Source organism: Nannospalax galili, unplaced genomic scaffold (genome assembly GCF_000622305.1).
Source record: "Nannospalax galili isolate Female #2095 unplaced genomic scaffold, S.galili_v1.0 scaffold423, whole genome shotgun sequence".
NCBI classification, from domain to species: domain Eukaryota; kingdom Metazoa; phylum Chordata; class Mammalia; order Rodentia; family Spalacidae; genus Nannospalax; species Nannospalax galili.
In genome coordinates, this window is record NW_008350949.1 from 1,621,868 (window position 1) to 1,648,387 (window position 26,520).

General features: G+C 39.1%; 1 protein-coding gene across 1 annotated transcript in view; it reads left to right on the top strand.

Moving 5' to 3' along the window:
- The window catches only part of Hhip (hedgehog interacting protein), a 93,449-nt gene extending 74,501 nt beyond the window's left edge, over positions 1–18,948 (top strand). The window contains exons 11-13 of the mRNA XM_008848050.2: positions 1,569–1,650; positions 16,131–16,279; positions 18,695–18,948. Coding sequence (XP_008846272.1) covers positions 1,569–1,650; positions 16,131–16,279; positions 18,695–18,888 — 425 coding nt within the window. The 3' untranslated portion in view covers positions 18,889–18,948. The remainder of the gene's footprint in view (positions 1–1,568; positions 1,651–16,130; positions 16,280–18,694) is intronic.
- The last annotated feature ends 7,572 nt before the right edge of the window (positions 18,949–26,520 follow it).

A 26,520-nucleotide genomic window follows, 5' to 3' on the forward strand; every position in this document is an offset into this window, starting at 1 on the left:
TTTCATATCTAAAAACTGTTCCACTTCCGTATCTCTTGAAATAAATTTTAAAATGGTAGAATCTGAAATCCACTTTCTTTTTTTGTTCATCTTTTTATTTATTTATTTATTTATTTATTGTGTACATTGAGGAATAAAATGTGCCCATGGTAATCTGAGTGGTAAATCTTACTGACAATCTACAGAGTAAGATTTTGACATGTTTCTCAAAGTATATGGAGCTCAATGAGCAAAAAAGTTGACACTGGAATGTAATTAATCAGAAATGCTGAAATTGTGCTACTATTTTAAATTACAGAATTCGATGTAGCTTTTGTGATGCGTAAATGGACTATATTGTAACAAACCATGGGCATTAGGAATCTTCAGTCTCAGAGATGAATTTTAAGGTGTTAGAAAAAAATATATGTTTTTCGCATAAATCTGAATGTTCTCTCTATAAAAAGCAGCCCAGGTTTATTTTCTTTTCACATTAAGTAGGGAATCCACCAGAAATAGTTCCATGCCATTCACTTAGATTGATGAGGGACCCAGATAAGGCTCCCCAAATACATAGGACACATTTGACAGGTAGAGATACAATGATTTAAAGAAGAGAGTCATCTGCTCTTGCTCCAGAGTGAAAGTGTTTTATATTTCATTTTTCTTTGACATTCTTATGCACCACTCAAAGGAATTAGAAAAACACCCCTTTCTTACTCATATCCTCTATAATATAATTTAAATGTCATTAGCAGACTTTGATTTTGAAAATAGCTAAGCTCCTGGGGTGCCTCAATGGTTGGGTGCTTGGCTAGAATACATGAGGCTCTGAGTTTGATCCTCATTGTCGCAAGAAGAGGGAGAAGTGGGGGAAGAAAGGAGAGAATGAAGGGAGAAAAGAAAGGAAAAAAGGAAGGGACAGGGACAGGCAAAGAGGGAGGGAGGGAGGGAGGGAGGGAGGGGAGAAACATCCAGGAGGCTTAACCCAGAAATTTTTGCTTGACCTAACTTTAAAAAAAATATTTGTTTGTTATTTTTATTTTATGTGTGTAGTGTATTACACCCATGTCATGCAGTGCCTGCAGAGGTCAGACAAGAACGTCATATTCCCCTGGAACTGGAATCATGGACAGTTGTTAGCTGCCATGTGGGTTCTGGGAACCAAACCCCATATCTTCTGCAAGAGCAGCCAGTAGTCTTAACCCCTGGCTTGACCTAGCTTATACCACCCAATTCTTTTGAAAGAATCACTGGGGCAAGAATATTGAGAATAAACACAGAGCAGAAGCAGAAACTGGGAGCTCAGGGAAAAGGCTGTTGGCCATGATCCAAGAGAGGGTCAGAAGAGACGGGGAGCTTGGGAGGAGGCTATTGGACTTGATCCAGGTGAGGCGTAGTATTGTCCTGCACAGGAGTAAGGAGGGGACGGAGAAGTAGTAAATGGAATCTAGACGGACTGCAAAGGTGACCTTGTGAGGTGCTAACTTTAGGCAGACGATCTTCCTGGGGGTGGATGGAAATCCATAGTATCTGCTTGCCAGTGGCATCATGCTGTGAATTCGTTTCTTGTTATTTCTTTTCAACAGGTGAAGTTTACATTTTATCCAGCAGTAAGAGTATGACTCAGACTCACAATGGAAAACTCTACAAGATCATAGATCCGAAAAGGTAAGATTTCTTTTACCCCTTGAGCCAACCTAATACTCTTCAAGTGGTTTTACTTCATTCAGAGGCGCTGTAGAAGAGACAATCTGCAATGAGCTGAGGTGATCGCTCGCACCCTTCCCTTGTGCCGCTTGACCTTGCAGGACTTAAAAAGTTTATTCATGTCATTCTCCAGAGCAGGGTTGGATTTGTGGAACCACAGTTCTCAGTTAAAGGTCAGGTGAGGACCCCAATGTGTGAGGCAGTGGCTGCATTCAGTTCTAGTGTTGGAAAAGCAATTAAAAAAAAAAAACTTTATTTTTGAGAAAACAAGAAAGGTGCTAATAGATCCCACTCAGTATGATTCTTGCTAGTTAAGCAAGATAAGATATTTTAACAGTTCAACATCCGAGCCTCATTTCAAAGCCATCTGGAAGCTCACAGCACTCACAAAGACTGCGTGGCCAAGCAAACGAACACTGAGGGAGTGTTTTATTATTTGTCTCAGCAAAAGGAAGAGTTGAAGGTTTTTATCTTTTAGAGAATATATTTTGGTTTCATGTATTTTTTCTGTTGCCACTCCGTCCCCGTCCACCTATCTCAGCACTGGCTGGGCTGGAGAGATGGCTCATGGCTTAAGAGCACTGGTTGCTCTGGCAGAGGATCTGGGTTCAATTCCCAGCACCCACATGGTGGCTAACAACTGTCCACAACTCCGGTTCCAGGAGAATTCAGCACCCTCTCCTGACCTCCATGGGCAGTACACAACAGGGATGCACTTACATACATGCAGGCAATACACTCGTACACATAAAAATGAGATTTTTTTAAGAATATATTTTGATGACTGAATGGATAAAATGTTTGCTGAGCAAGCATGAGGAACAGAGTTCAGATCCTTAGAGCCCACGTAAATGCCCAGAAGGCATGGTGCCTTATACCCCAATACCTGGGAGGCAGAGACAGGGTCTATCAGTTACCTTTTACTGCTCTACTAAAATACCATGACCAAATGACTTATAGAAGAAACAGCTTATTTTAGCTTGTGGTTCCAGAGGGAGAGTTCATGATGGTGAGGGAGGCATGACAGCAGCTGGAGCAGGAAGCTGAGAGATCACGCCTCCATCCGCACACAGGAAGCAGAGAGCAAACTGGAAGAGGGTAGAGGCCATAAATTGTCAAATCCTGCCCCTAGTGACATGCTTCCTCCAGCAAGACTGTACTTCTAAAGGCTGCATAACCTGCCCAAATAGTGCCACCAACCGGGCACCATGAGACTATGGGGGACATGTCTCATTCAAACCCTGTCATGAGATCCTGAGGGCAAACTGCCCAGCTAGATTAACCAAATAGTTCCCAACTCAGCAAGAGACCCTGCGTTGGCAAACAACATGAAAAGCAATCAAGGAAAACATGCAGTGTCGGCCTCTGGCCTCACACACATGGACAGATATGCACATGCGAACACACACATGTGCCCACACATGCAAGCATGTACACACACATGCATGCATACACACATGTATGCATGTGCCCACACATGTGGGCATGCATGCACACAGCACACACATAACACACACAAAAAAAGTGTATTTTTTCTGTTGCCACTCCGTCCCCGTCCACCTATCTCAGCACTGGCTTCCGTCATCCTGAAGCATCATTCATCAGTTGTGACAGTCCAGTATGAGATCTGAACTATCAGAAGCTGCTAAAATTACATGCCATCATATGGATGTTAATCATATGACTAGAAGCAACTAACCAAAACATAATCCAGCCATCCTCTGGACTGGCCAGGTGTCACTGAACAATAGCACTTGGTACTCTTTACCCACGAACACCAGGCAGGAAACCTTTAAATTCCTTCTACATTAACTTCTTTGAATTTGAAATCTCTTTCAAAAGAATAAATTCTAGTGATCTGAAAAGTTAACCAAGGCACTGATGTAGTTCAATTTTCAATGTGCTGTTTGTAAGTTGTCGATTATATGTTTTCCTGAACTGGGGACGTTTTACAGACCAGACAACATTTTCTTTCCTAAGAAAAGTACAGCTTGGCATTGGCCACCACACACTGAAAGGACAATGGATGTGAAGTGATCTCTGGGCAGTGTCACCTGCCACACTTAGAGCATCCCCTCCCTATGGAAGGACGCTTCCTCCTTCACAGCAAGAGAAGTGTTTGTCGCCCTGCAATGAGGTTTTCCTGTTAGTGTGAATCCGGCATTCTCCTCGAGAAAAGGGACGACATGAAAGAAAATACGACAGACTCTTAGGGGACTTGAAATTGGCACCTTTATGAAGCAAACCAAACTGATGTTAACTAACTCTTAATATGGAACATTCTAATGACCCCGTCATGAGAGGTTGGGGTTTCACCCAGATCTCAGACAATTAGGTTCAAACATCGTCAGTGTTGCTCCATTATGTTGTCAGGGTTGATAAGCTCTTTTGAGCTTCCCTGTAGTATTGTAATGAATTCTCTCTCCTCGCAACAGCAAAAAAAAAAAAAATCTTTCTGTCTTGATCTGGGTTGTTTAGTCTGTTGGTGAGCAGAGGTGAATTTTACACCTTCAATTCATTATTAGTGTCTAATTACCAAGGTTGCAGTAAGTGACCTTGGCTTTGTGATCCTAGGGCCCCTTCTCATAGGGTGGTCTCTGAGTGACATACCTGAAGGCCTGACTTCTCATTATGGGGCCTGTTTCTGGTGAGTCATGTCATGTGTGGGGCCAGGGTTAAGATCTGTGTTTGCTTTTCAGGGGGTGGGAGAAGTAAGGACGTCCCAACTACACCGTTCTTTCTCCTGCACAAGCACAGGCATACATTTCAAAATTAAATTGACTATAAGAAAACCAATGTTTTCATAAGCATTTGTTGTGAGCCTTGTGCTGTTTCCATTTGCATGCCAGCATTTATTATTATAGTGTTTTCCCCTAGAGGAGCTGAAGTTCTATGTAGGCAGACACTTCAGTGTATGAACAGGATTATTTTGAAAACACAAGTTAATTGCTAGCACAGGAGTGACTGCTCAAGATGTCAGCCAGAGCAGAACGGCTTTTCTAAAACTTTGGAGGCTGAATTAAAAGAAATAACCTCATCAAATAAAATACACATATATATCTATTATAGGTATATATGGATATTTCTTGTTATGTCAAAATCTAACTCAAACCAAACACTTCACTCTGTTCTTATAGAGAAACCCCTAGAATTGTTAGAGTAATATTTTCAGAATAACTTTCAAATGTCAATTGAGTTATGCCCTGGAAGAGAAAAATAATAAATTATAATTTGTTACATTTCTATACAAGGCATCATAGAAGTTATATTCTTACCATAGTATTTACGTTTTCTGTTTTCCTTTATACATACACACATGCATATGCACTCACATGTTTGTACACACACACACACACACACACAACACACATATATACACAATGAATTTAGAAATCAAATGTAATGTCTCTTAAGTAATTCTGGCAAAAAACCATGAGGTTCCCGTGTTCCCACTTCGATCTGTAAGGATAATTTGGTCTAAGACTATATATTGTATAACTATTCACATAAGTTTAAAGTTATTTACTGTGGAGCAACCTCCTCAGAAAAAGGGAATGAGAGAGACTGTTAGGAAAATCAAGGGTCATTAACTTTTTAAATTAATTTTTAACTTAGTGTATAAAATAATGTGGTTTCTTATGACATTTTATACATATGTATCATTGTATTTTGCTCATATTTACCCCCCTCCATTACCCTCCTTTGTCCCTCTTCTCCTCTCCCACTGGTCATTATTTTTTTTAACTTTAAAAAAAAAACTTTATTGAGAATTTCATACATGCATATAAGGTGTTTTGATCAAATCCACGCCCACTCTCTCCCTTCCAACACCTCCCATATTTCCCCATCACTTTATAATGAAACTTCCAACATAGTCCGATTATACGTTATTTAGGGAAAAACCCTGTCTGGGAAGGCCATACAGGAATAAATTTGCCTTATATCAAAACTCTGAACAAACTTCAGGGACATCTTCAGGGATGGAAAAGTTGCCTCCCATGTTAGAATGGAGTTAAAATCAAGTCAACAGCAGTCACGCAGTTGACTTAGCCAACTTTGGATTCCAAAATTCTCTGGTACTTTGGTACTCGTATTCAGTAAGTCCTGGTCTGCCCCCAGAGGTGCCATCGTCCCAGATGGCAGGTGTAGGTACACTGAGCAGTGAGTCTCCTTTCACTCAGTGATGCCTTCTAAAGTTAGTTGGAAAGGAGGACGCAGTCTGTCCTAGTGGCCCACTTTCGGGTCTTGTTTCTTTGTCGTCCTGGTGTTGGGCGGCACGTTATTTTCATATGCTGTTCCCCTTGAACCATCAGAAATTCATACTTGATTGTTCTCTCCTGCCTTGTTTTCTCTGGACTCTGAGGGGAGTTTGATATTATATTTAAAGCATATTATATCCTCTAACTTTGTTGGAACTCATTTCTTACATTCCAGAATTATGTTCAAGTGATTTCTCAACTTTTGAGCTTCTTTTACTTCCCAAAATTAAGACACAAATATACAGAGACCTTGAAGAGCTCTCAATACCTACTGTGAGGTAGTCAAATCATTGCTTCTATTCTTGCTTTTTACTAAATCTTTCAGAATTAATCAAATGTTTAAGGGGGAGTGAGATGGCTCAGCATGTAAAGGCACACATATGCAACCAAGCCTGGCAATCTGAATTCGATCCCCAGGACCCAAATAAAGGTGGAAGAAGAGAACTGACTCCATGAAGCTGTCCCCTGACCTCCACACATGGGCCATGACACATATTCACCTACCCATCACACACACACACACACACACACACACACACACACACACACACACACATACATGTTCTTTTTTTTTTAAGATTTAGGATCAAATATTCCTGGAAAGGGGTAGAAATTGAAAAGTTCTGACACAGTTGTTGTGACTTCCAAGCTTTCTCTCCATAGAGCACAATTTTTTTTTTCCCTGTCAGTAATGATAGAAGACACTTTAATTTTGTTTCAGATGAACTCTAACCAAATGCCTTTGTTTGGGCTCTGACATGTTCCCAGGGCTAATGCTCCAGGACTTTGTAAAGCAGAGCTATTCCTCATGATGTTGATTTACTTCCTGTGAACCCAGTCTTCCTAGATTTCTGCTTGTTGCTTATGTATCCCTCACCCAACCAAGTCACAGTCCATTCCGTTAAGAGGTCTATAAATTAACAATGCAAATTCCAAGCTCTAAGGCTATTCTTCAGAAAGGCTATGTCCCCAACTTCTGAGAGTAACTTCAAAACCCACCCTCCCGCCACCTCCCCAGCTCCACAAGATGCCACTTACTGCCCTTTGTTTAGTTTTTTCTTAATAATTCGTCTTAGTTCTTATTATGCAGGATGGTAAAGAGTAGTATTTCTTTTTAATCACTTCATAAGGGAAAACCAGTCCTGTTTATCCTTCACATGTGTCTCAGAGCCTGCGGGCAGCTCTGTCCTCCTGAAGAAAGTCATACATAATAGAGCAGCTTTCGCCCAATGAGCCAGTCGAGAGCCCCAATTCATCAGTCAAAGTTTTATGCAAGTGGCCCCCCTCAGTTGATAAATTCCCACAGTGCCTGTTGACCCAGCTGCCAAGTCTTCTTGTAGCAGGTGGTGTTTTCACGGCCACCCTGACAGTAATACAAACTGTTTAGCGGCTCGATTGACCTTCTAGCTATTAACAGGGATGCAGGCTCCGCAAGGGACTAGCTTTCAAACAGGCAGAATTTCTTAACACTAGAGGTCATGAGCAAGTATATGCCTTATAAAAATCCATTCAGCATGGTGTGTTTGAACTCTAAAAGACAGGCAAGCATTTTCCACATTTTGCTATTACTATTATTATTATTATTCATATCCAATAACAAAAAAAAGTAAGTACACTTATCTGCCTGCTCTTGTTTCATAGACTACATTTCATATGTGGTTTTTAAGAAGTCTTTTTAAACTGACAAATCTTTCCTAAACTGCTACAGAACATCTGAAAGTTTAAAGATGTTTCATAAAAGAATTAGGCAAGATCAAGGTCAAACCTATAGTAAATGGATGGTCATATGTACATAATACATTGTAATGCTTTTGATAGAACTAGAATTTCACTCATACTTTAGCAAGATTTGCGTATGTGTCTATGCTTGTATTACAGGCATACTTAAATACACTCAGGTAATTCCTGTAGTATTACACAGAGCCATTACCAACGTAAAAATAAATAGGAAATATCAACTAAGCTATGAAAAATGAATATGACCATATTACTTGAAAAAGAGTTTTGTCCCTTATTTTTTAAAATAATCATGCCTGGGGCTGGAGAGATGGCTCAGCGGTTAAGAACACTGGCTATTCTTGCAGAAGACCCAGGTTCGAATCCCAGCACCAACATGGCAGCTAACAACTGTCCGTAACTCCAGTTCCAGGGGATCTGACAGCCTCTTCTGACCTCCACAGGCATTACATGACACAGGTGCACTTACCTACATGCAGGCAATACACACATACACATAAAATAAAAATAATAAATAAAATTTAAAAATTAAAAAATCATGCCTTTATTCAAAATGTTAATGGATTTATGTTTACAAAATGTTAAGCTAAGTCTTTTTCTTTCCCCCTTGAAGCTCTTCAGTGATTTCCTGTGGCCATCACAATGACTCTAAATTGTGTTTCCTCAGGATTTGTTTAGGTATAATTAATTGGCCAACCAGTGTTGTAGATATTTACAGTGTATAGCCCTTCCTCCCACACACACAACTTTTTCCTTGGGGAATTTGTTCCAAGACTCTCATTGGAGCCTGAAACTGCATATATGCATACTTTTTTCCCTAACATATACGTGTGATTATAAATTAAACACAGAGAGATTAACAGCAACAACTAATAGTAAAGTAGAAAAGATACAGCAAAGTACTCTAAGTTATTTTAAAGCATATTAATTGTTCATTTCTGGAATTTTCCATTTAATATTTTTGTGCCACTTAATCTTAGGTAACAAAAAGCTGTAAGAGTAAGGGAACATCATGTTTAGTAATCATGTATGATCTTAAGATGATTAAGTCAAGCCAATTAACATATCTGCTCACATACTCATTATTTTACAGTGAGAACATATATAAGTAATTTTATGTGTATTTCCTTGTTCCTAGCAATATGACATATGACCACAGCATTTAAAGGAATTTCCCATTTTATTCTAATTATAGTCTTTCTTAATCTATCAATTTTGAATGTTGGACTATTATCCCTTATAGTAACTATATAGGCTACCATGAAAACTTGATTACCACCTACAAATGGTATGTGTTTAAAGATATATAAAATGATGAATATAATGAAAAATATGTCCTTAAAAATAAGATTCATTTCTTAAGAGTCTAGAACTCTTAAAGGCATTTTTTTTTAATTCCCATGTCTACCCCTCCCCCACCAGCTCCCTCTGGCTCAGTGCTAGAAATCTGATGGTATTAAATCTCCTGGGGCTCAGTGGTTAAGAGCACTGAACACTCTTGCAGAGGACCCAGGTTCAATTCCCAGCACCCACATGGCAGCTAACCATCTATAACACCATTTTCAAGGGATCTGATTCCCCCTTCTGGTGTCTGTGGGTAGTGTACACACAAGTGCACTTACATACATACAGGCAAAACACTCATACACATAAAAATAAATAAACAAATGTTTTTTTTAATTTCCTGAATATCTTACATTTTTATTGTAAAGCAATATGTCGTCCGATACTGCCTGAGTGATGAGATAAAGATTAAGAACCCACACTGGGTTTCCCACCCCTGTGGAGGACTCTGGTCTGGTATGGCCGTCCGGTTTGTATTTGCTCCTAGCTCAGAGTTCCACATCCATTCCACTTTAGTTCAGTGTGTTTCTCGTCGTTCCCAAGGCAGCTTTCAGCCACTGTCGAGCTGCTACTTGGGTTTTCAAAACTCTACAAGGTACCAACCAACTTTCTGTCTTGTGAGTGTTTCAGTCACAACGTTGCACGAACCTGAGGGGTCAGTTCCAAGCGGGTATTTCCCTTGTCTTGGTCATCATGAGATACTGTATAAAATACATCGGTGGCTTAACTGACAGAGATTTAACATAGCGCCAGAGGTTGGGAAATCCAAGATTGTGTCCCAGTGTGGTGAGGAAGGCTCTCTTCCCCTCCCACACACGGCTGCCATTTCAACATCCCCACACGGTGGGTGGGGAAAGGGAGTGGGAGGTCTCTAAACTTTTCCTAAGGATACCTACCCTGTCATGAAGCCTCTAGCCTCATGATGTCATCTAAGCCTGATCACCTCCCAAAGGCCCCACACCTACCACACTGGAGATTAGGCACTTGATGTACAAATTTGGGAGGATACAACCTTGTAAGCCATAACAAGTCTGTTACTATGAATATGCAATTTCACAGAATACAAGATTTTCGGGCATATATAGTTTGAATTAAGTTAAAAATGTCTTTTTGAATACTCCCCACTAACAATTATAATTATCGGTTTCAGCTAGGTGGTTGCAACAGCTAAGGTAATTTGATGAGCTGGGCCTTGTCTTTGTATGTAAAAGCAAATGATATTATCATTCAGTTTTCTTAACTACGTCACTGAGGTTAAGAAATCTTTTCATGTCCTGATTTTCCCATGGAAATAGATAAGTTGATTTAAGCTGATAAAGTTGAATTAAGAGAGCCACATGCCATTTAGTTATTTGTGGGTTGGAGTGGTGACTGACCATCACATCAATCGTGCCTGGAATGTGGAGCTCTTGCTACTTTTTTCTTAAAGTAAGAGGGCCAGGTAAGTGGGAAGAACGCTGGGGTAGGAAAGAGTCTCCGAATCTGTGGTTTGCTGTATAAAGCTTTCTAGTCCTTCCTGCACTTCCTAATCTCTTAAATTTGAGAAAATTGAAGCTAGACCTGAGTCATGAGGATAAAGACAAACATAAAAGCTCCTGACAAAAATCTAAGTAGCTTTATAATTTGCTTTTATGATGGCTTCATTTTTAACCACAGTACAAAATTAAGCAGTTATTTGTGAAAATTCTGAGACTCTTATTAGCCCAAGGTAGCCAAATCGCTGGCTCTGCTCACCAAGTCCCTCCTGCCTCTTCCTCCTTTGAGCTCTGCGCCAATACCATTCAAACTGCCCTTGTGTTAAAGCTACTCAGCCCTCTTAGCAAGCAGATGAGCCCAACTTGTGAGAGAGAGAAGCTTTAGACCCCAGAAATCATCAAAATGAAGGTAATGTTGGTCAGAGTAGACAACCTGACCAAGCCCCATTTTGTTAAGCATGTTTCAGAACTGAAATTTCTAGACACAGTTCAGAAATAACAAAGAACATTGGCTTTGAACACCCTAAATCATAATTCTAGAAAGCACAGTACAAAGAATTGTAATTGGATAATATATAAAAATATAGTTATACTTAAATTTAAATCAACCCTCTCACCCCCCATCCAATGTGAGGATTACTTAGGAAGTATCAATTGAAGAATGAAAGATTCAGAACTCAAAAAGCATTTAATATCTTCTTATGCTTCAAACAGAAAAACACTGTTAGGAAAAAGCATTTCACTAGCTACACTGATGCAGAATTCCAGTGAGATGGGTATTTATTTCACTCTCACACAGGAAGAGATTCTATTTTTCTGTCCTACCTGGAATACAATTGTGCTCCACATGGGTAAGATTCCCCACAACCAAACTAAATGTATAAAATGTCGAGTTCAGCTTCAAAATCTGCTACACAGTGTATGTGTGTAGTCCTATAACATTGCCAGTCCATCAGACTTTGGAATACTATTGCTCATGAGTTCACTGAGACATAAATGTTGAGAGTCTAGAAAAAAATACAGCGAACAAATTATAAGGAAGAAAAAAATCAATCCCTGGACTGACCTGGGAAAAAAGGCGCTAAAATTAACCCTTTACAAGATAGCACAGGAACTAATTTACCAAGGATCATTTCTCCGCCCTGACTTACACAGGTGGAAAACAATAGACTCAATCCCTCAGGAGAAGTTTCCCACTCTTCCACTCCTTTGGGGGTAAAAGTGTTGGGTACTGACCACAAAAGTCATGAGTGTGGATCTCTGCAGCACACGGCTCGCAGCAGAACAGCTGCTATGATGTTGGAAGGAGGCTGCCTCCTGTACAGAGGACGGGTTCTGCCCAATTGCAAGAGTCTGACACTTTCTGTAGTTAGAAGTCGTAAGCACACCACGGACTGGCCACATGAGTTTCTCCTGTCTGGGAAAAGGCTTTAATTGAGAACAGTGCTTCTTGAACCTGAATATGCATGTGACTCACCTGGGACTTGGGACAGATTTGAATTCATCAGGTCTGGCCTTACCCACAATCCTGCTAGTTGTGGTTCCTCTGGGACTAGACTGCAAGTAATGAGGATTTAAACTTGCTGGTTTCTCCTGTTGTGAGAATGTGAAATGATGGTGGAGAAATAGTTTCGTAAATGTGACAGTTGTTAGGAGACAGTTTTCCATGAGTTCCAAAGTGACTATGTGTAAAGGAGCAAGAGGTTGCTAAGAGAGGCTGTAGAAGCATCCCGTCTTCCAAAACCCCAATGAGTCAGCCTCTTATAACCTCGATACCTTGTTTTACAATAAAATGAACTTGAACACGTCACAAAAATTTAAGAAAGATCAGTTTTTGTGACATAGAAAAGAGACAGATATCCTCAGTGCTCCCATGGAAGGGCAGGATTCATCCCAATGCTTCTATACAAAGTGACAGAGGACTTCTCATTTATTGAGTTACTTGTTCATTTATTCAATCAAGTTTCATTAAATTAAAACCACCCAGAATCCCACTACCCAGGGACATCCACTGCCGGCCTTTCCTATTTACAGAAAGTCAATTCAGGTGGTGGGTGTTATAAATTACCCATGCTTCCCACTGTCCCCCTTCATTTTGAAGAAGTATCCAAACCTTTACACCACTACAAAAAGTCAGCCAAAGTAGGCTTCTAAGAAAATGCCTTAACTTTCTGAAAATAATGCTTTATATATTAAAGAATGTTGGGCAATTTTCTCCACTAGCCCCTCAGTGTTTCATTATTTGTCATGTGAGGAGATTAGGAAATATGTTTTTCTGATTTAAATTAAGTTTAAGGGCTGTGGGGTTAGCTGTCAACACATAGACTCAATATATTCTTTATTGCAAGCTCAAACATCCTGTTGGCCAAGTTTTCTATTTTGAAAGTTACTGCTGATTCTGTTCTGTAGAACTCAGGGACCAAACACTTAAAATGTGATTGTTTAAAAGAAGAAAACCATCTGAATGATTCTAATTAGTTCATTCACTAAACACTCCATTTTTCCAGCCCAATGAAAATAAGAATTGAAACGAATTAAACTACCACAGGTACATACCCTAGATTTTTGCTTAGCTGTCATCTCGGTATATATGGGTAGTATTTATGTGTTCTTAAGATGATCTGTTTCAACATGGCAGTAGTAATAGTTCAGATGTCCTACCTTGACCCTCTCCTCCTCACTCTGCTTAAAGGGATCCTGTTCTTTTCTTACTGGGAGAATGCACCATGGGAACTAACATAGAGGGAATGCCTGCGTTTCCCAAAAATCTTTGTCAGAGGTTTTAAAATATATTGCTAGAAAAATGAATGTAAATGAATTGACTTTAATTCTCATCTGGAGAAGAAAACAGTATCTCTCTTCAGGTCATGGTTACCTTGGCTTCTTACCCTTTGTTTATGTTCTAGAATTATAGCTAAGAGAAAAATGCATCATTTAAAATAAACTTAGTGATACACTAGAATTTGTAAGATTTCATTTAGGCAAGAAAAATACAGGAAGTGTTTTTCGCATTATGATTATGATGAAAGTATAGCAATTTGACTTTGATGATATTATTCCCTACATATTCCATATATTCTTATGATCGCCACTCAATAGCATGGAAGAGGAACACACTTTTAAACATCCACATTCTTATCAACGTCATCTATTTGTTCACTCAATAGGTTTTTATTAAGATCTTCCATGGGATGCATAGTCTTTTGTCTTGATGAAATACAGAGCAAAGAGGACATATTTGGCCTTCTGGAGTTTGAGAATGTTACTACTGTATACATTCCGTTTAATAACAATGACCTTCATGGTTACTGAAAACCTGCTTTTCTGGTGCTCAGAAATGCCATCATCTTCACAAATAATATAAAAATGTTATACAAGACAGAAACAGATCTGACTTTGGGTATTCATCTTCAATCTAGAAGACAGTGCCCTTACTTTGGGAGGGAGTGGACATGGAACATTTTCTCCACCTTACCCCTCCCAGGAAGACTCCCTTGAGTCAGCCAAAGTAGGCTTCTAAGAAAATGTCTTAATTTTCTTGAGGAACACATGGAAAATATTGGTTAACATCTGAATGGAAATGTGCTCGGCCTGTGGAATGCCTTAAGGACCCTTCACATAAGTTGACCATCCCCAGATTTAAATAAGAGGCTTAATAGGTTTAAGGGAGCTTTCTGAATTGCGACATTAGTTGCAAAGCAGTATTTTCAACATAAAGTAGGACTTTTATTGGCAAGAGGAACTAGAGAAATGGCTATATGCTTAGTATTTTGGCTTTTAATCCATGGTTTTGAATCATTGTAGAAATGACCTGCAGTCAAGTCCCTACATTTTATTACTGTTCATAATACCACAGAGACACAGTCTTAATAAAGCTGACTCTCCAAAGCTTAATTCTTTGCATATTTGGGAAATGGCTGTTATTTAGCTGTTGTGATTACCTTCTTTGTTATGGTTCTAAGGACCCCAGCCACTTTGGAAGCAGGCAGCTGACTTCACTAGTGATGTTTGCTTACACTGCTTAGTTGAAAGTCTTCACCACATAGTGGCAGAGACACAGAGACTGTCAGAAGGTATTGGAAAGGACCACTGCATACTTTCCCCCTAAAGATTAGCTTGTAAGCCTTTGAGACTATGATACCAGCTTGATCTTGTTTGAATGACAGCATTAGAAAAACTCAAAAATCATTAAAATCTTTCAAGGCTTCTTGGTTTCCTCTACAAATGATGGCAGTTGTAGAACAATTCAAATCTATGCAGTTTTATGTTGCAAATAAGGTATTTATGCTTGCTATTACTAGCATTCTTTTTCTCCATTTAATAATAAAATAATCTGATTTATAGATGATTCATAAACTCTCCACTCTACTTGTTTTTGTTTTCATGAAAAGTTTAAATTTTGATTCACTAGCGTGAATATTCACCTTCACATACATAGTATGATACCCTTTCAAGGACAATGAATCTGAAAACAGCATCTCAAAAGAAATCTAAAATGAGCTGGCTGTGTTGGCATGCAGCTGCAATTCCAGCAGTTGGGAGGTCAAAACTAGAGGACTGCCAGTGGGAGTCCAACCTGGCCTACAGAGCAAATCTGAGGCTATCCTGAGCTACACGGTGAGCCCCTGCCTGCCCCAAAGGGGAGACAGCGGGAGAAGGGCAGGAAAAAGAAGGGCTCGTACATAGCTTATTGGTAGAGCCTAGTTTGTGAAAGGCCTTGGATTTGATCCCAAGCACCACCAAAAAAGAGAAGACAACAGGACAGGAGAGATTTATACTCAGTCTTGTTAGGCAGCTAGTGTTCATGATGAGTAATGCCATCAGTTCTGGGAAACCGCCAACTGGGCCAATAACTAGAGAAATTCTCACATACTATCCCTAAAAGTTTTTGTAGATATGGGGGTGGAGGGACGCTTCAAATTATGTATTCCTTTTTATTTAAATTACAGTTCTCAGGGATGGCAGGATGGCTCAGAGCACAGAGCACTTTCCAGCAAACAGAGTTCAATCTCCAGAACCCAAGTAAGAGTGAAAGGAGAGCAGGGACTCCACAGGGTTGTCCTATGACCTCCACAAACATAGCACGATACACTCACACCTATACAAACAGATCACACACACACACACACAACACACACACAAATAAAATAAAATTAATTTTAAGAATACTTAAAATTGCAATTGCTGCGGACTGGAGAGTGGTTAAGAGCCCTGGCTGTTCTTGCAGAGGACCTGGGTTCCTAGTTCCCAGCACCCACATAGTGGCTAACAACCATCTGTAGCTCCAGTTCCAGAGGATGTGATGCCCTGTTCTGACCTCCCAGGGCATTGCACAACTCCGGTGCACCTACCTACATGCAGGCAAAACATTCATAAAAATAAAAATAAACTAATAAAAAATAAATTAATAAATAAGCAATGCAGTTGCTAGAAATTCTAGCTTCCACATATAAAATACCCACACACTCAATGATTATTTTTCACTGTGAATTTTTAGGGTGCTCAGCTCTTAGGACAGTTCACATTTGTCTCCTCACTGGCATGTACCTTTCTGTTCTTCCAAAGTTGCGAACTGACTGAGTCACTTGACATGAAAGTGTAAACGGGCATCCCTTGTACGTTGCAGACCTTTAATGCCTGAGGACTGCAAAACTACCATTGCGCCTGCGCAGACCCTGAGCTCCGAGTGCTCCCGGCTCTGTCGGAATGGCTACTACACCCCCACCGGCAAGTGTTGCTGCAACCCAGGCTGGGAGGGCGACTTCTGCAGAACCGGTGAGCATCTCTACTGTGTCCCCCAAACCCGGAAATGGAATAGGCCTTGGACACTTGAGACGTTAGCATCCCTTGTTTCTTCTAGAATCATCTAGCGTGCGAGTGTTTAGCCCTTGACGTTGATATCCGTTTCTGAATTTATGAATGAAATCGTTCCTGTTTTAATGTAAGCCATTCGCTTATGTAAGTTCACATAAGCATAAAGATCTTTCACTGTCTGAACCCTTTCAGAAAGGACAGAGCAGACAGCTCGCCGCGGTCGTCTCCGTGGGACTCCGCGCTGCCTTCGGTGACTGTCTGCCAAGCCCCTCACCGAGGGCTGGCGCTTTCCAGACACCCCATAAACGCCCTCTGGCTTTCCCGCTTGCTTTTTAGCTGTGGCACACTAGAAACAGGGCTTTTCAGCGGGTGTCACTAAATAAAAGGGGAAAATGCAATTATCTAGACGCATATTATGAGACTTTTAAATTCTGCTTGCCAGCCCCCCGTGACCCATCAGTGAGGTGCGCAGCTGCTCAGCGGGAGCAAAGGCCAGTCATTCAGGGTTATTCTAGCCCCTCGTGTGAGATTTCCTCAGTCTTGTGCAATGTTAAGTTCTAACTGGTGTGAGGTAAGAAAGTTGGAGAAATTTAGAAACCTGGAGTTTAAGATACAGTTAAAATACAGGTTCAAAAACAAGCGTTTAGAGATCTGTTACTCAGAAACGGTTTTGAGCTCTGCTGTTTCACACGTTAAAGTACCACCTGCCACTAAAAATCAAAACTCAAAATTAATATTCAATAGTATCCTTAACTCATTCTTTAAATTCTAAAAATGTATTTGTTTCAAGTAAATTACAGCCATAACTTGTTTAATCTACATATTGCCTAACAAAAATATCAGCACTTGAACTGATACAGACAGTGCAGTGTAAGGTTACATTGCTTCAGTCATTTGATCCCGTGCTGTAGCTGCCTAGGAGCTGGCAGACATAGTTAGAACTCAACAGAAATTAAGTCATTATTCAAAACAAGCACACACACTGAATTGGCCCAGTCTGTCTCTTTTTTGTCAGCTGATCGAAAATTAACTATCAATATTCAAATATAACAATATTCATATATTTACTATTCCGTCCCTCCCCTTCCTTTGGTGTCTGACAATAGCTATTCTCTCTGTTTCTTCCAGATAGCATGCACTGTGTTGGATTCCTTCTTCTTTGCCTAACCTCTAGGCCACCTCAAAGAACTCCGTAGCACATACTTGTTGAGCGCTGAGTGGCATCATGCTTAAATTAAGGAAGAACAGACTATTTTGGGTGCTGGGGTGCTACACATATCTTAATAGATATTAATAAAAGAATGTAATCAAATGAAACCAGACATTCTTTGATTAACTTTTTACTTCAGTAAAATATTTTAATCTTTCCAATTAAAATTTCTTTCTTCTGATCAAATTTAAATATTTTCAATACACGAGAGGAAACAAAAGAACGCTATAAAGGTAACATGGGACGTTCTTGACTCAAGCAAGAGTTTTCTTTGTATACCCAGAGGATATGAGCATCTTCCACAAATTTGAAAGGGAAAATACTGTTTTCTTCTTTTTCTTCCTTTTCCAAGGGTCAGCACCAGAACACTTTTGAATAGTGGTTTTGAAAATCCAAAAATGGTCCCAACCCCTCAAAGTATAAGAAAATGTATTCAAAGAATTCAATTGTGTTTATAATGGCCCCACCCCAGACTTATCAAAAAATGACACTTAATGTACATACCAAATTAATGTGCATCTTATTTTAGCAGTAAATCTTTACATTCCCTGCCTCTTTAATGAAGAGATATTGTGCTGTAAAATAGCCCTGAAAGTATTGCTCAAAACACCCTCTGCCAGCCTCTTGCACTCAGCCCTGGAAGGGGCTTCATGCTTAATCAGACAGCAGCATGTTCTGCATGCCCCCAAAAGCAAAGGGAAGCAGGGGCCCTAGGGAGACCAGATGGTTCAGCTTGCATCCAACTCCAATCCCAAACTGACCTTTTTCTTCAGTGTCACATTGGACCCGCTCCAGCCAGTGGTCTCCTCCTCAAGCTGGCCTCACCCTCGGTGAGGCCCTACCCTGGAGGAAAGGGAACATGGAGCTTGTCTGTTGAAATGCAGGCACAGGTTTTGAAAGGATTGGAGTCTGTTAGAGTCAGTTCCGCCAATCATTGAGATAGTTTCTCATGATCTCTGCTTCTCTCCAGCTGTCTCTCATTTTCAGCTGGGTTCTTGCTCCGAAAAGCTGTATGTCCAAAAAGTTTCCTTCTGCCTGTAGTCATCTTTCACATCTCCCTCTTGCTTTTCTTACCTTTCCTTATCCGTCAAATATTTATTGATTTCATACATAGTATCATTTTTGACATAAAGATTGAGACTACGATGCTGTTTTCTTTCTCCCAGCCAAATGTGAGCCAGCCTGTCGTCATGGAGGTGTCTGCATCAGACCGAACAAGTGCCTCTGTAAAAAAGGATATTTTGGTCCTCAGTGTGAACAAGTGGACAGAAGCATCCGCAGAGTGACCAGGGCAGGTATTCTTGACCAAATCATTGACATGACATCATATTTGCTGGATCTCACAAGTTACATTGTATAGTTTCTGGGACTGTTTGAATATTCCATTCCAATGGGCATTTATTTTATCTTGTCATTAAAAGAAAGACTCTCATTTTGCTACACACTGCTGGTGATTTCATTTTCTTTTATTAATTTAAAAGCAATTTGGAGGAATGTGCAGATCCTCACTGTGTATGTTGACAAGGTTGTCCGCATACACAATACGCACCCATACCCACAACCCCTAAACTCTTGGTTGCATAACAGATGGGTTTCTAAAATATACACTTCTTTGTGTGGAGTCGTTTACATAGACGCTCCATTGCAAATTGACCACAGAAGTTTTATGCATCAGAAGGTCTTCTTTACTTCCAAGGAATTTTCTGTCTGTAATTACTAAAGTCAACTTTAATGGGGTGTTGAAATGTTATTGTGCAATCTGGTGGATCTAATAAAGAAGGAAATATTTTTTATATTAAAGGTCTATAATAAGAGAGTCTGTTTCAGAACTCCTTGATGAATTTCTTAATGTAAAATTGTAATCTTCATTTCTATCAATGTATCCAATTACAGAATGTTGCACGCTTACCTTTTAATTTGGAAGAGCAATCTGGTTACTTCAGCTTAATCTCAAGATTGTTTTCAAAGGTTTTATAATTAAATCATAACAGCCTATTTGAAACATCAATATTTCTGAAAGGATTTTGCTTCTGCTGTATATTTTATGTAACAGTAGGCACTGGGTTTGTGTTACATATTTATATTTTTATTTTATTTTTATAATACAGACATCACCTAGATGAAACACCTTTACCCTGTCCTGTAAAATACTAAAGTTACCTTTTTCACCCACTTAATTGGAAAGGAAGGGAATGAGAAAGCAGTTTTAATGTCCTGTGGATCTAATCTGGCAGTGTATCCTTCTGCCAACATGTAATCATTCACGTCGGATGAAAAAGCAAGAAAACAGCCAGCCCTGATAAAATTCCAGCGTCATAACACTGGTAAAGTGCCTTTCACCATAGCAAAACTGTCAGAGTCTATGGGATCAGAATACGGCATGCTAAATCAGCCCTCGCCGGTGAAGAGCTCACTCATGTGTAGCCAATCCTGGCTGGGGATAAGCTGTCACTTGTATAATTTTCTAACATCATCATTCTAGCCAAATCTGACTTTTAATACATATGTTCCTTCAGAACTCCGTGAAAGTACTCTTTGCTTCACGTCTCAATAAATTTTCTATAAATGTTCTTTTCAAATTTTTGAAAGAAATGACATATTCTAACTTCACATTACAAAAGAGTCTGACAGACATTTTTCTTAATGGTTTTCCAGGCCACCTCTCCACATATAGATTTTAACAAATTATATGGCCTTTTGTACTACTGACACCTACATGACAAGCACACACCCTCTACAGTAACATCCTCTCTTCTGGGATCCAAACCGTAGGATCACATCGATTATGCAGTACTGGCTGACTTTCCAACCCTGTTCCTTTATGAATATAAGCCTTAATTAAAAAAAAAATTCCTAGAAGGGATGTCTCCATTGGTTTAAAGTGAGAGACTTGCAATTAAAGCATGGTGCACATTTCTAAGGAAAGTACAATATAGAAAGATTGGTTAAGTCTGCTGTTCTTGTCTTCCATATATGATTACTCGGGTTTCCAGTGACCTCATACCAAATGGAAATTGGTTGAGAAATCTTGGTTCAGTGCTTAGTGAACAATAGCCTGCATTAAAAAGTGCATGCATAATTTTGCACAATTTAGATTGAACTGACAGTCTATTCAAAGAAGTCTCAGGATTCAATGAGCATGGAGACCAGATTGCCCTCTTACCCCAGAAAAGGGTGGTCCCTTCTAATCTCACTACACTTCATTGGCCCAGCAGTGTGACCAATCTTGCAATGAACCATGCAGTAGCCTGCATCTGTAGGTTAATAGCAATCTTTTGTCTCCGTGGCTTTCTCTTCATAGCCCTTTTACTGAATTCCATCACAGAAAGTTTTACAATTAAAAAAAAAATGTCCTGACAACCACCTTTGCAAACAAACCTTACCATCCAATCATCCCTTATTCAATGTGGGTGACATTAACAGAACGTGAACTTCTTGTGAAGGAGCCAGCTGTCTAAATCTGTCAAATTGTACAGTTTTGTTGCAAATATCCCCATCCGTAGATTGAGTGCAAACAATAGGAGGACTCCTTAAAAGTCAGTAAAATCTTTAAAATCAAGTGCCACTTCTTACATCGTTAATCTTTCTATCTCTTCCCCAAAATAAAAGGTGCTCAACAGGGTTAGTTCTGCTATCTTGAATAATCTATCCTAACCTAACCAGATCTACATTTTTATATAGCCCCTTCCAAGTAAAACAGTTTCAGGTGACTTAGGAAAGCTTATGAACCCCGGTGTCTTTGACTTTCCTACAGTGAGTCGTCATAATGAAGCAACAAATTCTTTTTAAAAGAAGATAATATAATCCATGGATATTTAACCCAAGAAAAGAAAGTAAAGTCACGAAATGCTTTCCTTCTGTTCTTAGAAGAAAAGTAGACAGCAATGGCAAATGGGTGACTGTGTGTTTTAAACTAAGAGACCAATTCAAAGAATCTGTCCTGTTCTTTGAAGTAGAGTTTGTAAATGTATGACTGGAGAATTCTCTTCAGTGATTCATGGAGGCAGACAGGAGTTAGTTAGAACATGCAAGCTAAGGCAAACTAAGTGTTTCACCACGTGACAGACAAAAATCATCCAGCTTTTATAGTATACAGTCTACAGAGGGCGAAAGATGTCCTTTATGTGAATTTTAATGCATATGATAAAGAAGAAATAAAAAATGAGTATTATCCTCTGGCCATTCTGGAGCTAGAGCATTCAATATCAACTGAATGTAAATTGATACTGAGATCGTTTTAAATAGGCAGAAATAACCTTCCTACCACTGCTGCCACCAGACTTTTGCCCTGATTCACAGTACCTTGGTTTCTTAACAGTTATTAAAGACCCTGGGATGAAAAGTAAATTGACAGGTCATTAAAGTGAAAACAAGGAAGGATTTAAGAACGTCAGGTGATGGCTGTAGAATTTGACTTTAATGCAGGTATTGGAAAATATTTCACAAAGTTTCCTCAGAAGTTTTCAGTTTAACCGATCAATTTCATGAAAGAAGGGTAAAGAAATCTACATGTATGTACAAAATCTAGCTAGAAAACTGTTCTGTCATTTACCTGCCTCTGAGTAGTCACTGCCTCCCTAATTGTTTATTCAAAAACTAACAGAGTGATGTACTGACCAGTTTTAGTACATTTGTTTTTTATATTGCTTTGATCTCTGAATCACAAAGTACACAAGACTCCTAAGGGTATCAAAATGAGGTCAGATGCTACACTTATCAAACCACACATTAATCTAAGTCCTTATGAGTTTCTCTTTTGTCTCTAACATGTAAAAGAAACCAAGTTTAAGTTTTTAAGAGGGAAAAAAGTAAGTAGACCACCGGAAGTCTTAGTCTGAGCACCTAAGACAATCTGCACCCTTCCCCTCCCGCCTCTGCACCCCTGCCCGTATCTCTCTACATGCCTCTCTTCCCATCTCCTCCTCTTCCCTCTCTTAAATCTTACGTTTCTTCTAACTAAGAAGATACATACTCTGTATGCTCTTCGTGAAAGTGTCCTGGGGCAGGCAGCTGTGAATTTTACTGATTATGGGATTTTTCTTTATTTCTCTGAAGAATACTCTCTTTTGCACATTGACTCAGGTGCAGTAGCATTAAGAATAGAAGAGAAATAACACATCAGATTGATCTCCTCCAATCACCAAACGATACGGTGAAAGGCACGCATACCCACCAGTGCAGGTGTTCTATGCCCCTCTTTTACCAAGTCAGGAGCGATGAGGCAAGCCACCCCAGCCCAGAGCTTGACTGTTCGCCTTTTCCTACCTAAGAAACAACTTTAAAAAAAACTATTCTAAATCTATGAGGAAAAAAAATAAATAGTTCCTCAATGGTGATGACGTTCGAACCTTCTCTTCCTTGTAATGAGGTTTGAACTTGTAGAGCAGTCAGAACAAAGTCCTATGCCCAGAAAGTATGCATGTTTCTTTATTACCCCTAGTAACTGATGGAACTGATTCTGGGGATCCTGATGGAAATCGCTGTTAGAAATTTCCTCTTCATGTATTTGAGACGTGTTTGCTCTCTGATCTTCTTTGTCACACGAGCACAATTGATCACACGTCAGATTATTAATAGGATATCAAACAAGGTGGGAAGCCCAAGGATAGAAGCATTTAGATATTAAAAAGATGGTCCTTCCAAATACAAATCCCAGCCAACTTGTACCATTCCTCCTCTTACCATCTCCTCTGAGTCACTTTTGAAAATGGACTTCAGATAACTTCCTAGGACAGTGAGATGGGGGTATTCTTGGGAGTATAAAGGAGTGTTTCTTTCTTCTCAGTCATAGTGATGTTTTCCAGAAGCTCTGGAGAGATTTTTTTCATTTATGAGATTAGCATATTCTTAAATCCTTATTAAATATGAACCCAAGATCCTTCTGTCATTTGCCTTGCCTTCCCAGAACACTTGGATAGGACACAGATCGCCCAGTTGAAAAATGGAAGTAATGGATCCCTGGCATCAAAAGCCTTATGCCTAAAACCTGTCAATTTTTTTTGTCAGAAAACAATGACATAAAATAATGCTACAACTCAGCATTCATTATAAGAGACTCTCTTGTGTGCATCAAAAGCAAAACATCATTATTAATTCTGTTTTCTTTTTTTGAATATGGACATTATATTAGATTCAAAATACATGTCTACATATACTGTCAAGTTAACATACATGAATGTGGCATGTTTTCTCAGTTGACTGTAATCTTCTAGGTAAAATGATAATATTTTAGTACATAAAATGTAGGAAGAAGTGAGACATAGAAGGTGCTGGGAAATCCATAATGATCAAAGACAACAGAAGCCTTTTCTTCACAGTTAGAAATTCATTCTTGAATATTTTCCCCCATACTAAAAATTAGCTAGTCAGTAGTCTCCATTCATTTGATTAGGTTTGATATTGTCTGAGCCAAAAAATGCATATTTGTTTACTTCATAATCTTAAAATATGAAACATGTCCTGAAATAAACTAAGAGATCATGTATAAAAAAGTTCATTTCATAATATTATTTTTAAGAAAGTAAGCTGACAACCTTGTAAGATATCAGATATACCTCATATCTCATTATACTGACAAGATGTGCATTTCACTAAGAACCATGAAGTAATAAGAGGAATGATATGCAAATCTCAAATACTATGGAATTTTTGGAAGCCAGTTACCTAGAACATGTTACACAGACTATTTCTTTAAAGAGATCCATCTAATTACAATGAGAAAAGTATTGAATCATGACAATTAATAAGCATCAAAAATTCTAACAGGAATTGGATGTGTCCACAGTTAACTCTGTCCCATCTTAAAGAACACTTGGCTGTTACGTTCTTCTAACTTATTTTACTTTTCTTAGTTGGGCCATTTTCCCTCAGGCTGTTGAAAATTAAAACAGTTGGTCCATAATCTCACAAAAGATTTCAGGACCAATCCATACTTGGATTTCTGCTAATATGTTAATAAGAGACAGAAGAGTATAGAAACAACTACTGAAAGCTGGTACAAGTTTAAAGGATCAGGGTTAGGATATGAACTACTTACAATTTCTAAAGCATTCTTCTAAAGATTAACATGCACAGTTATTGTCTTACATGATCTCCTGAGTTAGAACTAATTTGATTCATTGAATCAAATTGTACAATATTTAGTTTTTTCTTGAATGATCTTCTACCATTTATGCATCCATCTATCCATTAACTGAAACATGTACATTGAAGTGCCTTGTATGATTTCGTGCTATGGAAAAGGCAAGGGCATCTTCAAGGACAGGGTGCTGAGATCACTGGGGGTTATCAACACACATGAAGCAAAAGACAGTTTCCCATCCAACTAGCTCCAGCCCAGCTCAACATTAGATTCCAGCAGTAATAAATAGAACAGATGACCTAAAGTACATCCGTGTGTATCTGTATGCGTGCACACATCCATGTATATATATATATATTTATCTATCTGTACAAACACTACATATGTATACACACTATCTATGTAATATATAATATATGTATAATGCATATAAATTCTAACAAGTGTATTTGTGTTATCTTTAAAATAGAACGATTGTATCTTGAAGTGGTAAATGCAGAGAATTGGTTTTATTGTTGATCTGTGGATTTAATGATTTTTAGGTGAAAAGGATGTTTTAAGTGTACAATTTCTTTTCTTAATTTAATATATTTATGTAAATGCATGCCTGAAATTTGATTAGATTGGCTGTGTTTTGTGTCTTAACGTGATCAAATGTATTAAACTTTATCTTATGTGACCTGATGCTTATGTGATCGTTTAAAACTTGTTTTTATTTTAGAATTTTTTAAAAGTTTCTCCTAATGTTCAGACTGGTTATACAAACACTAATTTTTAAATAGTCTATACCCACGCTAATTCCAAATATTATTGTCTTTTGTCATTATTCATGATCTAATTTTAATACCCCCCCCCAGATATATGTCAATGTCAGGGTCAGTTTCACTGCATAGATATATTAAGCAGCCATGACAATATTCCATTGGTTTGAATTTGCTCTAAGCTGTGAGTGACATAAACCTAGTAATTACTGGTCAGTTAAGCACTGGAAGTGAAGAACGCAGATTTGGGACACTGGGCTTCGTACTGAAGGAGAGAAAAGCCTGTGGGGATGTGGGAAGCAGGGACTACAGATGCCCCACAACTTTGTGGGTTTGCCATTTGGCTTCTACCTCAATTCAAGCAAAAGTATTTTCCCAAAGTCTCATCAGTGATTCTTCAACAGGAATTGAAAATCTGCCCACATGTTAGAAGATCAATCTGCTCCCATCTTAACCCATTTTATTCCTGGATAAATGAGCCCCAGTGACTGGCTAGAAGGAAACGCAGTCTCTCTGTAAGAGGTTATTATTTTTAATAGGATAAGATGTGTGGGAAGATCCACTCACAGAGTTGTCCAGAGCTTAGATTGCTTCCTAGAAATTTAGGCAAAATGACATCAGGAAAGAGTATCCTTTAACTGGTTCCCACAGGGGCCCAGGAAGCACCAGGGTCCATCAGTCAGCCCCCTTCCAGCTGTTGGAACACATCTCCCTGGCTCAGCCCACAGAGCACCCTTGACTCTGCATATGTCTGCCACATTTCCAGTCTCTGACAGATCCAGAAGACTTGTTGCACACTTGAATAAAATAAGAATGCACACACACAGTCACGTACACAGTCTTGCAATGGAAGAGCGTTCCTGCTGTTGCTGATCTCTCTGGCTTCCTTCCCTGTCTTTTGTCTGGTTTCTCAGCTCTGCTATCACTGGTGAAATCAATTCCCAAGTTTATTTTTTTCATGTGTATTTATTATGATTTTTCTGTGCTCTCCAAACATTTTATAAAAGCATACATACATGTGTGTTTATATGTATGTGTATGTCTATATGCATCTGTGTATGTCTGTCTTTTTTATTTTTATTGAATTTTTGTGTATTTCATACATAAAATCATCTTTATACCTCCTTTCCCTTTGGAACCCTCCCATAAC